This window comes from Juglans regia, chromosome 14, assembly GCF_001411555.2.
Source record: "Juglans regia cultivar Chandler chromosome 14, Walnut 2.0, whole genome shotgun sequence".
Classification (NCBI taxonomy): domain Eukaryota; kingdom Viridiplantae; phylum Streptophyta; class Magnoliopsida; order Fagales; family Juglandaceae; genus Juglans; species Juglans regia.
The window spans coordinates 25,897,176-25,911,755 of NC_049914.1; the positions used below are offsets into that span (position 1 = coordinate 25,897,176).

A 14,580-nucleotide genomic window follows, 5' to 3' on the forward strand; every position below is an offset into this window, starting at 1 on the left:
CACGACACAAGTAGATTCATAGGTCGAAAATCGTTTGGAGGAAAGTTGTGGTTTTGTGAAAATCAACGTGCGTGGTTCTCACGTGCCGCCCATATATGCGTGTGGTCCTCACGCGCTATCCCTTCCAGCAGTTTTTCTTGAAGCATGCATTAGATCACTAGACTTGCCACCATCAGACTTTTCAGATCTACCTTTGTGCCTGAAAAGAGACAAGTGTGTTGTCTTCACAGACCGTCACAAATTCTAAAGTTTATCGGAGTTGGTCCAAATTGTAATCTGTCATTTTTGCATCTATCTTACTGCTTTCCTTTTTGGTTTCTTTATTGTTAATTAAAATAATAATAAAAAAGTTTTTCTCTTGAACGTTTGTTTGTAGAGGTTGAGTCATCTCTTTCTATGAAGGGTGAGGTTGAGTCTCTGTTTAGGTAGAAAATGTTGTCTCTTATACGTTTGTTTGTAGAAAGTAACATCAATAGTGAAGACCAGACCAGCCTAAAAAAGAAATAGTATATTGGTGGAGCTCCAAATGCATTATTTATTTTTATGATATCATGTTTAATATGAGAACATCTCATAATGTATCCGATCATGAATGTAAATTTTCCAGATGAATGATAACTGTTTCTCTTAAAAAAAAAAATTAGCAAGAGCTAGCAATTATTATTAGGTAAGAATATCATGGCCATATTTCTCTCAAGTCTCAACCACGGCTAATTTGAAGTTGATAATATCATTTTTGTTCATATGTCAATGCCCAGCTTAATTTATTACTCATCACAAAAAATAATATTGTTATCCAAAGAAATTAAGAATCTCTAATTAAAGGGAAGAAAGTATGTATGTATATATATATATATATATATATATATATATATCGTTTTCCATGACATGTATAAAAGTTAGAATCAATGTAAGAAAATTTTTTCTCATCAGTTACTATTAACCACCTCACACCTTATCAAAAATACTTCTATACCTTATAAAAAAAATTATAAGTGTAGAGTATGAGAGTGGATAATAACTGATGTATACCATTCCTTTTAATGTGATTAATTAAGAGGTCCATGCCGCCCCAACTCCATTCTTACCATTAAATGCACGAGCAACGCCCTAAACCATCTTGCTATCCTCGTTTTTTCAATGTTTATTTTCCTCCATGTTCTTTAATTTGACAATGTGATCCGAATTTTCTCGCTGCCTTGGCTTATTAGATATATGTAATTACTCTTTTTCTAACTACAATAATACAAGTACTACAGAATCTCGTAGGAAGAAACATATAATTCCAGCTCATTTTCCCGTACTTTTCACGTGGAAACGACTTTTTGTAAAAATTAAACATTATTGCAGCAATAATTAAATGCCCCCAACTCTTATATATACGAAGCATTGATAAACAGCTTGCTTCACAGTAACCACAAGCCAAATATCTCTCCCACAGGCCACAAAGTTGCGCAGACAATCATGTTGAAACCACAGCCAAGTTTCCAGTCGCAGTTCTCCTCCTCCTCCTCCACCCAAACCCCGAGCTTCCTTTTGCACAAGCCATTCCTCCATGGAAATGGCAATAGTATTGCTTCCCTTCCAATATTATTTTCGATGTCCTCATTCCACAAGAAAAACAAAAATGTTCGAATCGCCTCCGTGCCTGGCAATAATATTAAAGCCGTAGCGACGGCCTCTACCGAGAAAGCAACCTCTGTTAAAGCCATTGTAACTGTGAAACTTACTGTTGGTGGCTTACTCTCCAGCCTTGTTATAGACCGAGATGATATAACAGACTTGCTTGGTAAAACACTCCTTTTGGAGCTTGTTAGCGCCCAGCTCGATCCTAGTAAGTGCTCATGATTAATTCAAGATATTAATTACATGACCCCAACACTTTAATTTTTATATATTATTAAACGTTAATTTGAAGAACGACTGTGTATAAAATTATTATTATTTTCTAATTTGTAGTTGGTTCGTTATTCAATTTATACATGATTTTCCTGCTTGAAATGGAGCTTTGGTTCCATCCCAATAATTTATTCTCAAGCATCCATTATCCATAAATTTTCAACTCATATTTTTGCAAGTTCTACGCATGCATAATATTAATACCTCATTTTTCCACGAATGATTTTGGTGGCAAAAACCCACACTCCCGGGCGAGAAACTCATTTCCAACCAATTTTATTTATGGGGGCCTCGTAGAATTAATATAACTCGCCACAGAAAATATATTTCCTCACGACAAGTCCAAATGGTCGGAAATACCTATGTTTTTAGGCAAAAAAGTCGGTGGAAAAAAGCTATTGAGCTCATGAAAAATATGATAGCATTTAGTTGTGAATTGTGGCAAATTAAATATTTTTCACAAAATAATATTTTCGGCAACGCATTTTGTTGCCATGGTCTATTTGTGAGTTTTAATTGTCGTTGGAGATAATCACTTCGGGCAAAAATATATTTTCTGCGAGTTATATTCACCGCAAATGCCAAAAGATTTATGAAAAAAAAGATTTTTGAAAGCAAGGAAATGAGTAGAACTTGATCTTTCGGTTTGTTGTCTGGGTAGGTTTGGGGGGTGAGATGAGAATTTTGTATTTTGTTTTGAAGTTTAAAATATTAAGTTTTAATATAATTATTGTTTTGAGATTTGAAAAAAGTGTATTGAGATTTTAAAAAGTTAAATTGTTTATTATATTTTGTATGAGGATTTAAAAAAGGTGTAATGATGAGATGAGATAAGATGAGAATTTTGTATTTGATTTGAGGTCCCAAACCTGCCATTGTTGTGAATATTTTGCTAGCTGAGGAACAGTTTTTGCCTCATCATTTTAATTAGAAGTGATTTGAATTCGAATTGAAATAATTTGTGAATAATAGAATAAAAATTAAATTATTTATTATATTTTATGTAAAAATTTAAAAAATTTATTTTAAGATTTATAAAATTTGAATTATTTATTATATTTTATGTAAAAATTTAAAAAAATTAAAATGATGAAATAAGATGAATTAATATGAATTTTAAATTCAAACGAGACGATATGAAGACATTCTATACTTCTGTATTCCAATCAAAATAAGAAAGATATAGCTAGCCTTCCTTCAAACTTTATTATATTTTAATTTTTATTTGAATATATTATCTTGGTATAATATTATATATCTTGATTTAGTTATTATCTCAGGCCAACATGATATGGGTCTGATTGTACAATTCTTGATATGATTTCCTCTCAGGGGACAGAATCCTACTGTATATATACTGATCATTAAATATTGTGTGGAAGTCATGTACTGCTGTATGCCTATTTCTATGTAAGTCAATAGATATCATAAGGGCGAGCTATATATACATATATATATATATATGAATAATATTATATATAATTATAAAATATATAAATATCATATAATCGTTTTTAAAAAAAATAAAATTTATTTATAAAAAATTAATTTATTTTTATATGAATCTTATATTTATTTATTTATTTTTAAAATGATTATACGATACTTACACATTCACAATCGTAAATATCATTTATATATATATATATATCGCATTGATCAAGCTCGTAAATTTTCAAATTATGTAATATAAAGTAGGTATATCAAGCTAGCTAGTTAGCTAGCAGCTATAGAGAGAAATAGAGATATGAAGAAAAATTCTATTCCTAAGTCTCATACACCACACACTAATCTTTTTATAATTTTTTTCTCTTACTAAATGTGTGGTATATGGATTATGAGTAGAATAATTCAATTATTTTAAGAATAATAAAACCTAAAAAGATTTTAAAAAAATTTTAAAAAAATAAAAAAATTTTAGTGTGTGGTGTATGAGTTTATGAATAGCAATGCTCAGATATGAAAGGCAAAGTTGACAGTGATTGAAACTAGGCTTGTGCAATTACTAAATGTGTATAGATAGATTAGGCCAGCTAGCTAGGCTTCAAACCTCATTAATGAGAAAGCATCTCTAGAGTCTAGCTGGTCCATTCACATGAGGCCCCACAAACTGAAAGGGAGAAAAGTTATGCCGTGCAAGTTGAAATCGACTATATATGCAGGTCCGTGCAACTTGAATCTAATGTATGTATGTATGTATACATGTGATGGGGTCATGTGCATGCAGTATATAATTTGTTTTTTAATATACTGCAGTATATAATATTAATGGTTGAATTTCGTTTAAAAAACTAATATTATGGAATATTAATATATATTACTGTTAATTGTAGTATTAATATATTTGTTAATTTTGAAGAGACGGGATTAGAGAAGGAGACAATCAAAGGGTACGCACACCGGACGAGCAAAGCTGATGGGGAGGTGAAATATGAGTCAGCTTTCGAAGTTCCGGCAGATTTCGGAGAGGTTGGGGCCATTTTTGTGGAGAATGAGCACCGCAAGGAGATGTATCTCAAGGATATTATCCTTAATGGCTTCCCAAATGGCCCCGTCAATTTGACCTGTAATTCATGGGTTCACTCAAAGCATGACTATCCTCATAAGAGAGTCTTCTTCGCAGACAAGGTGATCAGCCAGCTCCCTCAGCATGATCTCTAGCTCCTTATTAATTAACTACTACATTAAATTAGTTAAACATGAACATATATATATATATACAAAACATATAATATATATACTTCCAACAAATATATATATATATATATATACACACACAACAGGCAAAAGAACAACAGTACTTTAACCAACAAATAAATAAATAAAATAAAATGAATACTCATATATATGCACACAAAATAAAATGAAATGTAATATGTAGTATTTTCAATTCATGATGGTAGGAATTTCTTTAATTATATGGTTGCATGTGTGAAATCACTATTTATCTAATTAAAAATTTAAATTAATATAAAGATGTAAATTTAATTATTTATAATATAGTCTTAATTAACATTCTCCTCAAGTGTGAGTTAAACTCTCTTAATGAGTAAACTTAATATAAAAAATATTTAACTAAATGAGATATAATATAAAATCACAGTTTGAACTAAAATTTCTGTTATGATATTATGTAAAATTATTACTTATTCAATATAATTGAGATTAATTATTATATTAGATAGTATAAAAAAAGAATATTCATATATATAAATATATATATGCATAAGATCCATTTCATCCAAAAATTTTCTAAACACAATATTAAAGTTCTTCTTAAATTGTTTTATCAAACTAATTAACTAGTCATTGTGGGGACAACAAGTGTAAAGAAAAGCTGGCTTGCTCTGCTGATCCGTACGACAAGCATTTGAAAATTGACAAGTAGCAATTAATTTTCTGTTTAAAAGTCAAGCCTCATCTTTTCAATGTTTTCATTATAACTTTAAAAAATGGATGGTGTTATCGAGCAATGTTAGGTACGGTCTCTATTTGAGAATTGTATGTGCATGCCGTTATTTTAATTTTAAAATTTTATAAAATTATAAAATTATTCCTTTTAAAATAATGTTTTCTCTTATTTAAGCATGTGCCTGCATATACAGTTCCCACTTCAGGACTGTAAATAAAATTTCTCGTATTATTACTTTTTATTATTTTATTTATTTAATTTTTTTATTTTATTTAATAGTTAAAGAAATAATTATTAATAAAATTATATATATTTTTAATTTTTTTAATAATTAAGGGTACATTTGAATAGTGAGAAGTATTAAGAAGTGTTGAGAATGTTTGTGAATAGTAGTGAAAAAGTAATGAAAAAGTAATAATAAAATATTAAATAGTAGTAAAAAGTAAATAAAAAGTAATGAATAGTATAAAAGTAAGTAAAAAATAATAATAAAGTAAAGAATAATAGTGAGAATATTTGAGGTACTCTCACTTGCCAAAATACTCTCACTTGCCAAACACACCCTAAGAATGTTAAAAAATATTTAAAATAAAACAATAAAAAAATAAATACACTTTAGTAAAGCTATAATGTATGCTTGCGACGATTTCCAGAAAAACCAGGATCTGTCACATTTTTCGATGTTGACGATGAAAAATGTTATTTTTATTTTGATATTTTATGTATTTTTATTCTTTTAATTTATTTTTATTTAATAATGAAAAAATAATTATTAATATATTGATACATTTTTATATTTTTAATTTTTTTTTAAAATAATAAAAAAATAAAAATGTCATTTTGGTCTAGGGAGCGGGTTAAGCGGCATAGTAGCACCAGATGATACCCTCGGTAAAAAGTAAAAAGAATTGTACGGAATCCGGACAATAATACGAGGAAAATGATAGGGTAACTACCTTCTTACTATTCATTTATTATTTTTTTTATATTTGATTTTTTTTTATAATTTTTTATTTTACTTAATAGTTAAGGAAGTAATAATTAGTAAATTTATATATTTTTTTAATTTTTTCTTAATGATTAAGGATGTTAAAAAAATATTTAAAATAAAATGATAAAAAAATAAAAACACTACAAGTAGTAGATGGGTAGTAAATAGGTAGTAAGCCTATCACTACCCTAAAAAATATATGTTAAAAAAAAAACACAATATCAACATTACAGGAATTCAACTTTTTCTCATTTAAATTTTACATTCCTAAACCTTATTATATCTTAATAAAAAAAACCATGACGATCATAGTTTTCAATGCAGAGAGCTTTCAAAATTAACCATTATTACGATTTTAATTTATAAATAATATATAATATTGTCTCTTTAGAGCCTTTTTTTTTATAAGAACTTCTTTCCTTCAAGATCGTGACGATATTAATGTATATGTGTTGATTTGGATCTGCAGTCATACTTGCCATCAGAGACACCAGACGGGCTGAGGAGGCTAAGAGAAGAAGAGCTTGTCATTTTGAGAGGAAATGGGACAGGAGAACGAAAGAGCTATGAGAGAGTTTACGATTATGATGTTTACAACGATATTGGAAATCCTGATAGTAGTGATGATCTTAAAAGACCGGTACTCGGGGGAAAGCAATATCCATATCCTAGGCGTTGCAGAACTGGACGCCCTCGCAGTGAGAAAGGTATATATGCATGTTCGTTATTTTTATAAATCTGGGATAATTTATTATTTATTTGAAAAAAAATTAAAAGTTGATGAACATGAATGACATCTCGTAATAAAATAAAAGTGAGATAGATATGTATGAATTTCATAGAATTTTGGTACGTACATACATATAATATATGCATGCAAGGATTGCAGTTTTTGGCCGTAATTTAATTAATTATATATGTTGGATAAGTTGACAGATGATTTCTGGATCTACCTAGACTTATATGATTAATTATTTTTATATATTTTTTGGTAGTTTTCTATTAATTTGTACGTACGTAATGATTTATGCGTAATTAATTAAGGGGTTTATTTATTTTTTAATTATATAGTTTCTGAAATAGAACATGAGAAATTAAGGCCATATAAAAATATAAAAATAAAAGTTTTGGATTTTAATTATATAGTTTCATAATTATACTATATATATGTTTGGATTTTCTTGATGACCAAGAATGAAACTTTTGCTAATCTTGTTCATCTATTTTCCATTTCTAGTGTTGGTGTTGAGACATGAAGTATATATGATTCTGAATTCTCACTGTTTCTCCTTGTATTAATTATGTTGCATACAAGGTCCTCTACATAGCTCGTTGTTTTGACTGATCACGATCATTCAAATTAATTCAAGATATAATAGGGAAGAAAAATAAAGGTGGATGGGATTGACGTAAATTAATTAGGGACTCATAGTTCAATATGTTTTAACAAATGTATAAATGAAATGTCTCTAGGGTTTTCCATTTTAATTAATTTGCTGGTTATTAAGAAAATAGAATGATAAAGAAATAAATAAAATATCATGCATGACAATGTTATAAGCTTTTTATTCATCTCGAGCATGACATGTCTCCAAGACTTTCCGTTATCCTAAGTTTACTACAAGGTATATAAAGTAAAATATAACTAACAGAACAATAATATATAGAAAGTTAAATATAAATTTGTCGCCTCAATATTTAAGATGATAAATTTAAAATAAAAAATAAAAATTTCTGAGTAATAAATATAATCACAGCAACTATAGCTCTTCATTCATTCATTTTTTTTAGTATGAAACTTCGTTCTTTTTTTTTTTATCCTATGAACAATTGCTTAATTTTTGCCAGATCCATTATCGGAGAAAACAAGTAGCTTCGTCTACGTTCCAAGGGATGAGTGCTTCTCAGAAGTAAAGCAGCTAACATTCTCCGCAAAGGCAGTATACTCTGTTTTGCATGCATTGGTACCATCCCTAGAGACCGCAATCATTGACAGTGATTTAGGGTTCCCTTACTTCACGGCCATAGATTCGCTTTTCAACGAAGGGGTAAACTTGCCTCCTCCAAATAAAGCACAAAACAAAGGATTGGTAAGCAGTCTAACCAGCATCCTGCCCAGGCTTGTCAAGGCTATTAGTGACACCCAAGATGGTTTGTTGCGGTTTGAGACCCCAGAAACAATGGATAGTAAGAAAACAGACTCATAAAACTTATGTTAATTTGATCCTTTGATCATCCTATGCAATCTTTCTTCAAATTGTTTTTCTTTGGCACATGCAGGAGACAAGTTCTTTTGGTTTAGGGATGAGGAATTTGCCAGGCAGACTCTTGCAGGTCTCAACCCGTATAGCATACGGTTGGTCACGGTATGAATTGCAGTCATTTACAATGAAAGATCTTGATGAATAAGTCAGAATTAAGATAACTCTTTCTAAAAAAAATCAAAGCTTTTAATTTAATATATACGAGTTATGCTAGATTTTATAGAATGCTCGTCCTACTTTTATCTCACACTGTGGTATCATGACATTATTTACAATAATAATGTAGTATAATATTATATATTTTCTATATAATAGATATAAACATATACACACATTTACAATGTGTACATTTTAGCATTATATTTGAAAGTAAATAAAGAAAATAGTTTAACAGGATGATATATCATCTATTACGTCTATCGTTTAATACAATTAATTATGATTAAACATGTGATATGGAATTCTCTTCGTGTGGAGTTCTCTTAGTCCCAATTAAGATATATACAAGTACTGTGTAGTTATTTCTGTATACTAAACTTGTATGAAAATCATGATTTAGGAATGGCCCTTGAAGAGTAAGCTTGACCCAAAGATCTATGGCCCTCAAGAATCAGCAATCACTACAGAATTGATTGAACAAGAAATCAAAGGCTTTTGTTCTGTCAAGGAGGTAATTAACAGTACCAGAACATAGACATAACTTGCACATGATATTTGGTCATCAAAATCATGACCCCTTAAATTCTTATAATTATCTATCATTCAAATATATATATCGTGTTAGTTGTAATTATATACATTAATCATGCAGGCCATAAATCAGAAGAAGTTGTACATTCTAGACTACCATGATCTATTTTTACCCTATGTGAGCAAAGTAAGAGAACTTAAAGGTACAACTTTGTATGGATCACGAACGCTCTTCTTTCTTACCCCCGAGGGCACGTTAAGGCCGTTGGCCATTGAGCTAACTCGGCCACCGATGGATGGAAAGCCACAATGGAGAGAAGTTTTCGCACCCTGTTGGGATGCTACAGGTGTCTGGATGTGGAGGCTTGCCAAAGCTCATGTCCTAGCCCATGACTCCGGTTATCACCAACTTGTTAGTCATTGGTATATGTTCCACCTAACCCAAGCTTGTATAGAAATATGCCATGCTTATTCTATCCAAGCACTAAAAGATCAGTTAATTTGGATCAAGCTGATAAAAATTTATATTTTGGAGTGATTTTTGCTCAACAAACAGTGCTATAAAATAGGAAAAACAATGCACTTGTACAAATAAACTACTAACATGTTGTGTTCTTTTATTTGCTCAATTTCAGGCTAAGAACTCATTGTTGCACAGAACCTTATATAATTGCAACAAATAGACAACTTAGTGTGATACACCCAATCTACAGACTATTGCACCCTCATTTTCGGTACACTATGGAGATTAATTCTCTCGCTCGAGAAGCACTCATCAATGCAGGAGGGATTATTGAGAGCTCATTCTCACCTGGAAAGTATTCGATGGAGTTTAGCTCTGTCGCTTATGACCAGCAATGGCAATTCAACCTTGAGGCACTACCAGCTGATTTAATTAACAGGTGATTGATGATTAACCTTTCCTTATCCAAGTTTAACAAATCAAAAGGAATACCATGTATTGGCAATTTAATTAACTTGATATCCGATATGATCTATCTAGATCTCCAAATATATTTACTAATTTCTTGACTTCACTACTTGCTAGGGGACTTGCTGTTGAGGATCCAACTGCTCCACATGGACTAAAACTAACAATTGAGGACTACCCCTTTGCTAATGATGGCCTTCTCCTTTGGGACACCATCAAAGAGTGGGTTAGCGACTATGTCAATTACTATTACCCTAACCCAAGAGCCATAGGGTCTGATCAAGAGCTACAAGAATGGTGGACAGAAATTCGAACAGTTGGCCACGCTGACAAAAAGGATGAATCATGGTGGCCGGTCCTCAAAGCCCCAGAAGACCTTATACAAATAATCACAACAATCGTATGGGTGACTTCTGGTCACCATGCAGCCGTGAACTTTGGACAATACACCTATGCTGGTTATTTCCCTAATCGGCCTACCATTGCTAGAATCAATATGCCCTCTGAAGACCCTTCTGAAGAATTTTGGTCCAACTTCTTGAGAAAGCCTGAAGGTGCACTCTTACAATGCTTCCCTTCACAAATTCAAGCAACAAGAGTCATGGCTGTTTTAGACATACTGTCAAATCATTCTCCCGATGAAGAGTATCTAGGGGAGGCAATAGAGCCGGCATGGGCCGAGAATCCACATATAAAAGCCGCCTTTGAGCGATTTAATGGGAAGTTGAAGCAGATTGAAGGGATTATTGATGAGAGGAATGCCAACAGGAGCTTGAAGAATAGAAACGGGGCTGGGATTGTGCCATATGAGCTTTTGAAACCCTTTTCTGAACCTGGAGTGACAGGAAAGGGAGTTCCCTATAGCATTTCCATTTGAAATGAAAATGCATATTTCATGGTGTAGCTTCATAGATTATAAAGAGCTTTTGTGAGTTGTTATATTTCGAAACATAATATTATGGGGTGAACCATATATATTTTTTAAATTTTGAATAAAACCTGAAAAGATTTTCCCACAACAAATTAACCATATATGCATGCAGCACCAAACAACCACTTAAAAGAACTATTTAAACACCCGATCAATGTCAATGCAACATGATCTTCAACATGATGATCAATGACATTGTAAATGCAAGAGTTTGGCTAGGACTTGGTGACTAAGATGATAGAGTTTATTTTATCTTTAGTTTTGTAATTTGGATGAATGTAAAATACTTTGATTTCATCTATAATTGTTTTGATTTTATCTAGCTAGAAGTTATTAGGAAGTGTTTTAGATAAGTCAAGAGTGTGAAAATCGAGTCCCAATGATTCTATAATTATCTACAAAAGAGTTAGAATGTGAAACTGCTATTGTTGAGAAGATTTAGTACCAAGTGTCAACATCTCGTTAAAAGAGTCTCATGCGACAGAGTCTCTTCGTTAGCAGAATCCTACTACAATTTAAGTTCCTTTCAGATTATTTATTTAAAGGGATCCGATTGGATTAGAGGATCACTGATTTTGACTTGGAGATATTTGAGAGTATATTCTGAGTACTTATGTGTGAGAAAATTCTCTAGAGAATTTTTTAGTTATTTTTCTCTCTTCAAGCGTGATTATGCTTCATGTTAGAGATTGAGTGATCGTGTTTCAGCCACTGGCATTCTAGGAGAAAAGTCAATATTTTAAGATCATCAGAAGTTCTAACTGCTACTGGGTAGAGGCAAACAGGTTGTTTGTCATATCAAGTAAGAGAGTCAATTGTCAAAGATTTTGTAATTGAGACTTGCTTGTAATTGATTTTCATATAATAAAATTGATTTTTCTAGATTTGGCTGTCTTGTAGGATTTTACATTTAAAGAGTTCTTTAAAGGGTTTCTCCTCAATACCAAGATTGATCTTAAGCAATTTATTTACTTTATGTTATTGCTTTATTATTATTAAATAATCATGTGATTGATAACTAACCAATTTGTTGAGTGAATTGGTAGAATGTTATATTACAATACAATGATACTTGGGTTATTTCAATTGGTATCAGAGTATGGTTCACTTATTAGAGTGTGATCTGTGCCCTAGTAGATCATGTTTTCATCGTTGACAGCCCCGCCACACTTTGATGGAGGAAAGCTATGCATATTAGAAAGTTTGTAGGAGGGATTTCCTCAAATTGGATGAACGTGTGTGGTACGTAGTTGAATGAAGATGGACTAAACTTGAGACAACTCTTGATGCATGAATGAGAGATGAGATTAACAACTGTAGCTAGAATAGTAAAGGACTTAATTTTATTTTCATGGTTATATCTCCTGAATAATTTAAAACAATCTCCATGTGTGAGGTTGCTAAAGAAACGTGATATATTTTAGAGGTTACTCATAAGGGAACAAGAATTGTAAAAAATTCAAAATTACAGTTGCTAACCTCAAAATTTAAAGAGATTAAAATGCTGTAAGATGAGAGTTTTAATGGTTTTTATGCTAAACTTAACGATATTGTGAGAGGTTTACCAAAGACAAATTTTCTTAAAGACAAAATTTGTAATGCATGCCAGTTTGCTAAACAAACAAAAACTTCTTTTAAAACCAAGAAATATATTTTCACTACTAGACCACTACAATTGATACACATGGATCTTTTTGGACCAAATAGAGTTGCAAGTCTAGGAGGAAAATATTATGCATTTGTTATTGTTGATGATTTCTCTAGACATATTTGGGTCATCTTTCTTGCTCAAAAAGATAAGGCACATAATGCCTTTACCAAACTATGTAAGGGAATTCAAAATGAAAATGGCTATACTATTTCAAGTATCCGAAGTGATAGGGGAAATAATTTGTTAATAAAGATATTAAAGGTTTTTGTGATGAAAATGGTTTTATGCATAATTTGTCTACTCCTTGAACTCCTCAACAAAATGAGGTAGTAGAGAGGAAGAACCGATATCTTCAAGAGATGGCAAGAACAATGCTTAAGGAGAACAACTTGCCTAGTTATTTTTTGGCCGAAGCGGTAAGCACGACTTGTTATGTCATAAATAGAGTTATTTTAAGGTCTAAGTTAGATAAAACCCCCTATGAGCTTTGGAATGAGAAAAAAACCCAACATTGGTTACTTTAATGTATTTGGATGCAAATGCTTCATTTTGAATGATAGAGATAATTTAGGCAAATTTGATGCAAAATCTGATGAATGCATCTTTCTCAAGTATTCTACTAATAGTAAAGCTTATAGAGTTTTCAATAAAAAGACTTTGACTGTACAAGAATCTATGCATGTAGTATTTGATGAATCTAATCATCTACTCTCCAATTAATCTGTTGATGAAGAAAGAGAAGGTATAAATAAAATATATAGTCTCAATCTCAACAAAGAGAACACAATAGAGGAAGTCCAACATGGAGACATCAGGAAAGATCATCAAAAGTTGATGCAAGATGCAACCAAACAGTGAAAACTTGTGAAAGATAATCCAGTGGAACAAATTCTAGGGAACCTTCACTAGGTCTAAGTACTCGATCATCTCTTAGAAATATTTGCAATCATACTACTTTTCTATCTCAAATTAAACCCAAAAATATTGATGAAGCACTTCTTGATGAATCTTGGATTCTAGCTATGCAAGAAAAACTAAATCAATTTGATAGAAATGATGTTTGGACACTTGTCCCTAGACCCAAAAATCATACTGTTATTGGAACAAAATGGATTTTTAGAAACAAGAAAGATGAGTTCGGAGTCATAATTAGAAACAAGGCTCGACTTGTAGCCCAATGTTTCAATCAAGAAGAAGGAATCGATTATGATGAGACATATGCACTAGTTGTAAGATTAGAAGCCATTCGAATGCTTCTTACTTATGCTTGTTATAAAAATTTCAACCTTTTTCAAATGGATGTTAAACGTATTTTTTTAAATGGTTTTATAAATGAAGATGTATATGTTGAGCAACCTCCAGGTTTTGAAAATTATATTGCTTCAAATCATGTTTTCAAGCTCACAAAAACACTATATGGACTCAAACAAGCCGCTAAGAGTATACATGAAGAATTTGCTAAGAGTATACATGAAGAATTTGAAATGAACATGATGGGAGAACTTAACTTCTTTCTCGAATTGCAAATCAAGCAAGTAAAAAGTGGAACATTTATCAATCAATTAAAATATATCAAAAAATTACTCAAAAAGTTTGAGATGAAATGTACTAAAGAAATTGGAACACCAATGCACCCATTTACAAAACTTGACAATGATGAAACTGGTAAGTTAGTTGACTCAAAGGTATATTGAGGTATGATTGGTAGTTTATTATATTGGACAGCCAGTAGACCAGGTATTATGTTCAGTGTATGCTTATGTGCACGTTTTCAATTATCTCCAAAAGAATCTCATTTGACTGTAGTTAAG

General features: G+C 31.2%; 1 protein-coding gene across 1 annotated transcript; it reads left to right on the forward strand.

Moving 5' to 3' along the window:
- Window positions 1-1,398: 1,398 nt before the first annotated feature.
- On the forward strand, window positions 1,399-11,173 carry LOC109002101 (linoleate 13S-lipoxygenase 2-1, chloroplastic-like). The gene is made up of 9 exons (XM_018979703.2): window positions 1,399-1,834; window positions 4,259-4,527; window positions 6,772-7,009; window positions 8,151-8,489; window positions 8,583-8,668; window positions 9,126-9,236; window positions 9,378-9,679; window positions 9,892-10,158; window positions 10,305-11,173. Exons 1-9 carry the CDS (start codon window positions 1,465-1,467, stop codon window positions 11,062-11,064), a joined length of 2,742 nt encoding a protein of 913 aa, XP_018835248.2. The 5' UTR covers window positions 1,399-1,464; the 3' UTR covers window positions 11,065-11,173.
- Window positions 11,174-14,580: the final 3,407 nt, after the last annotated feature.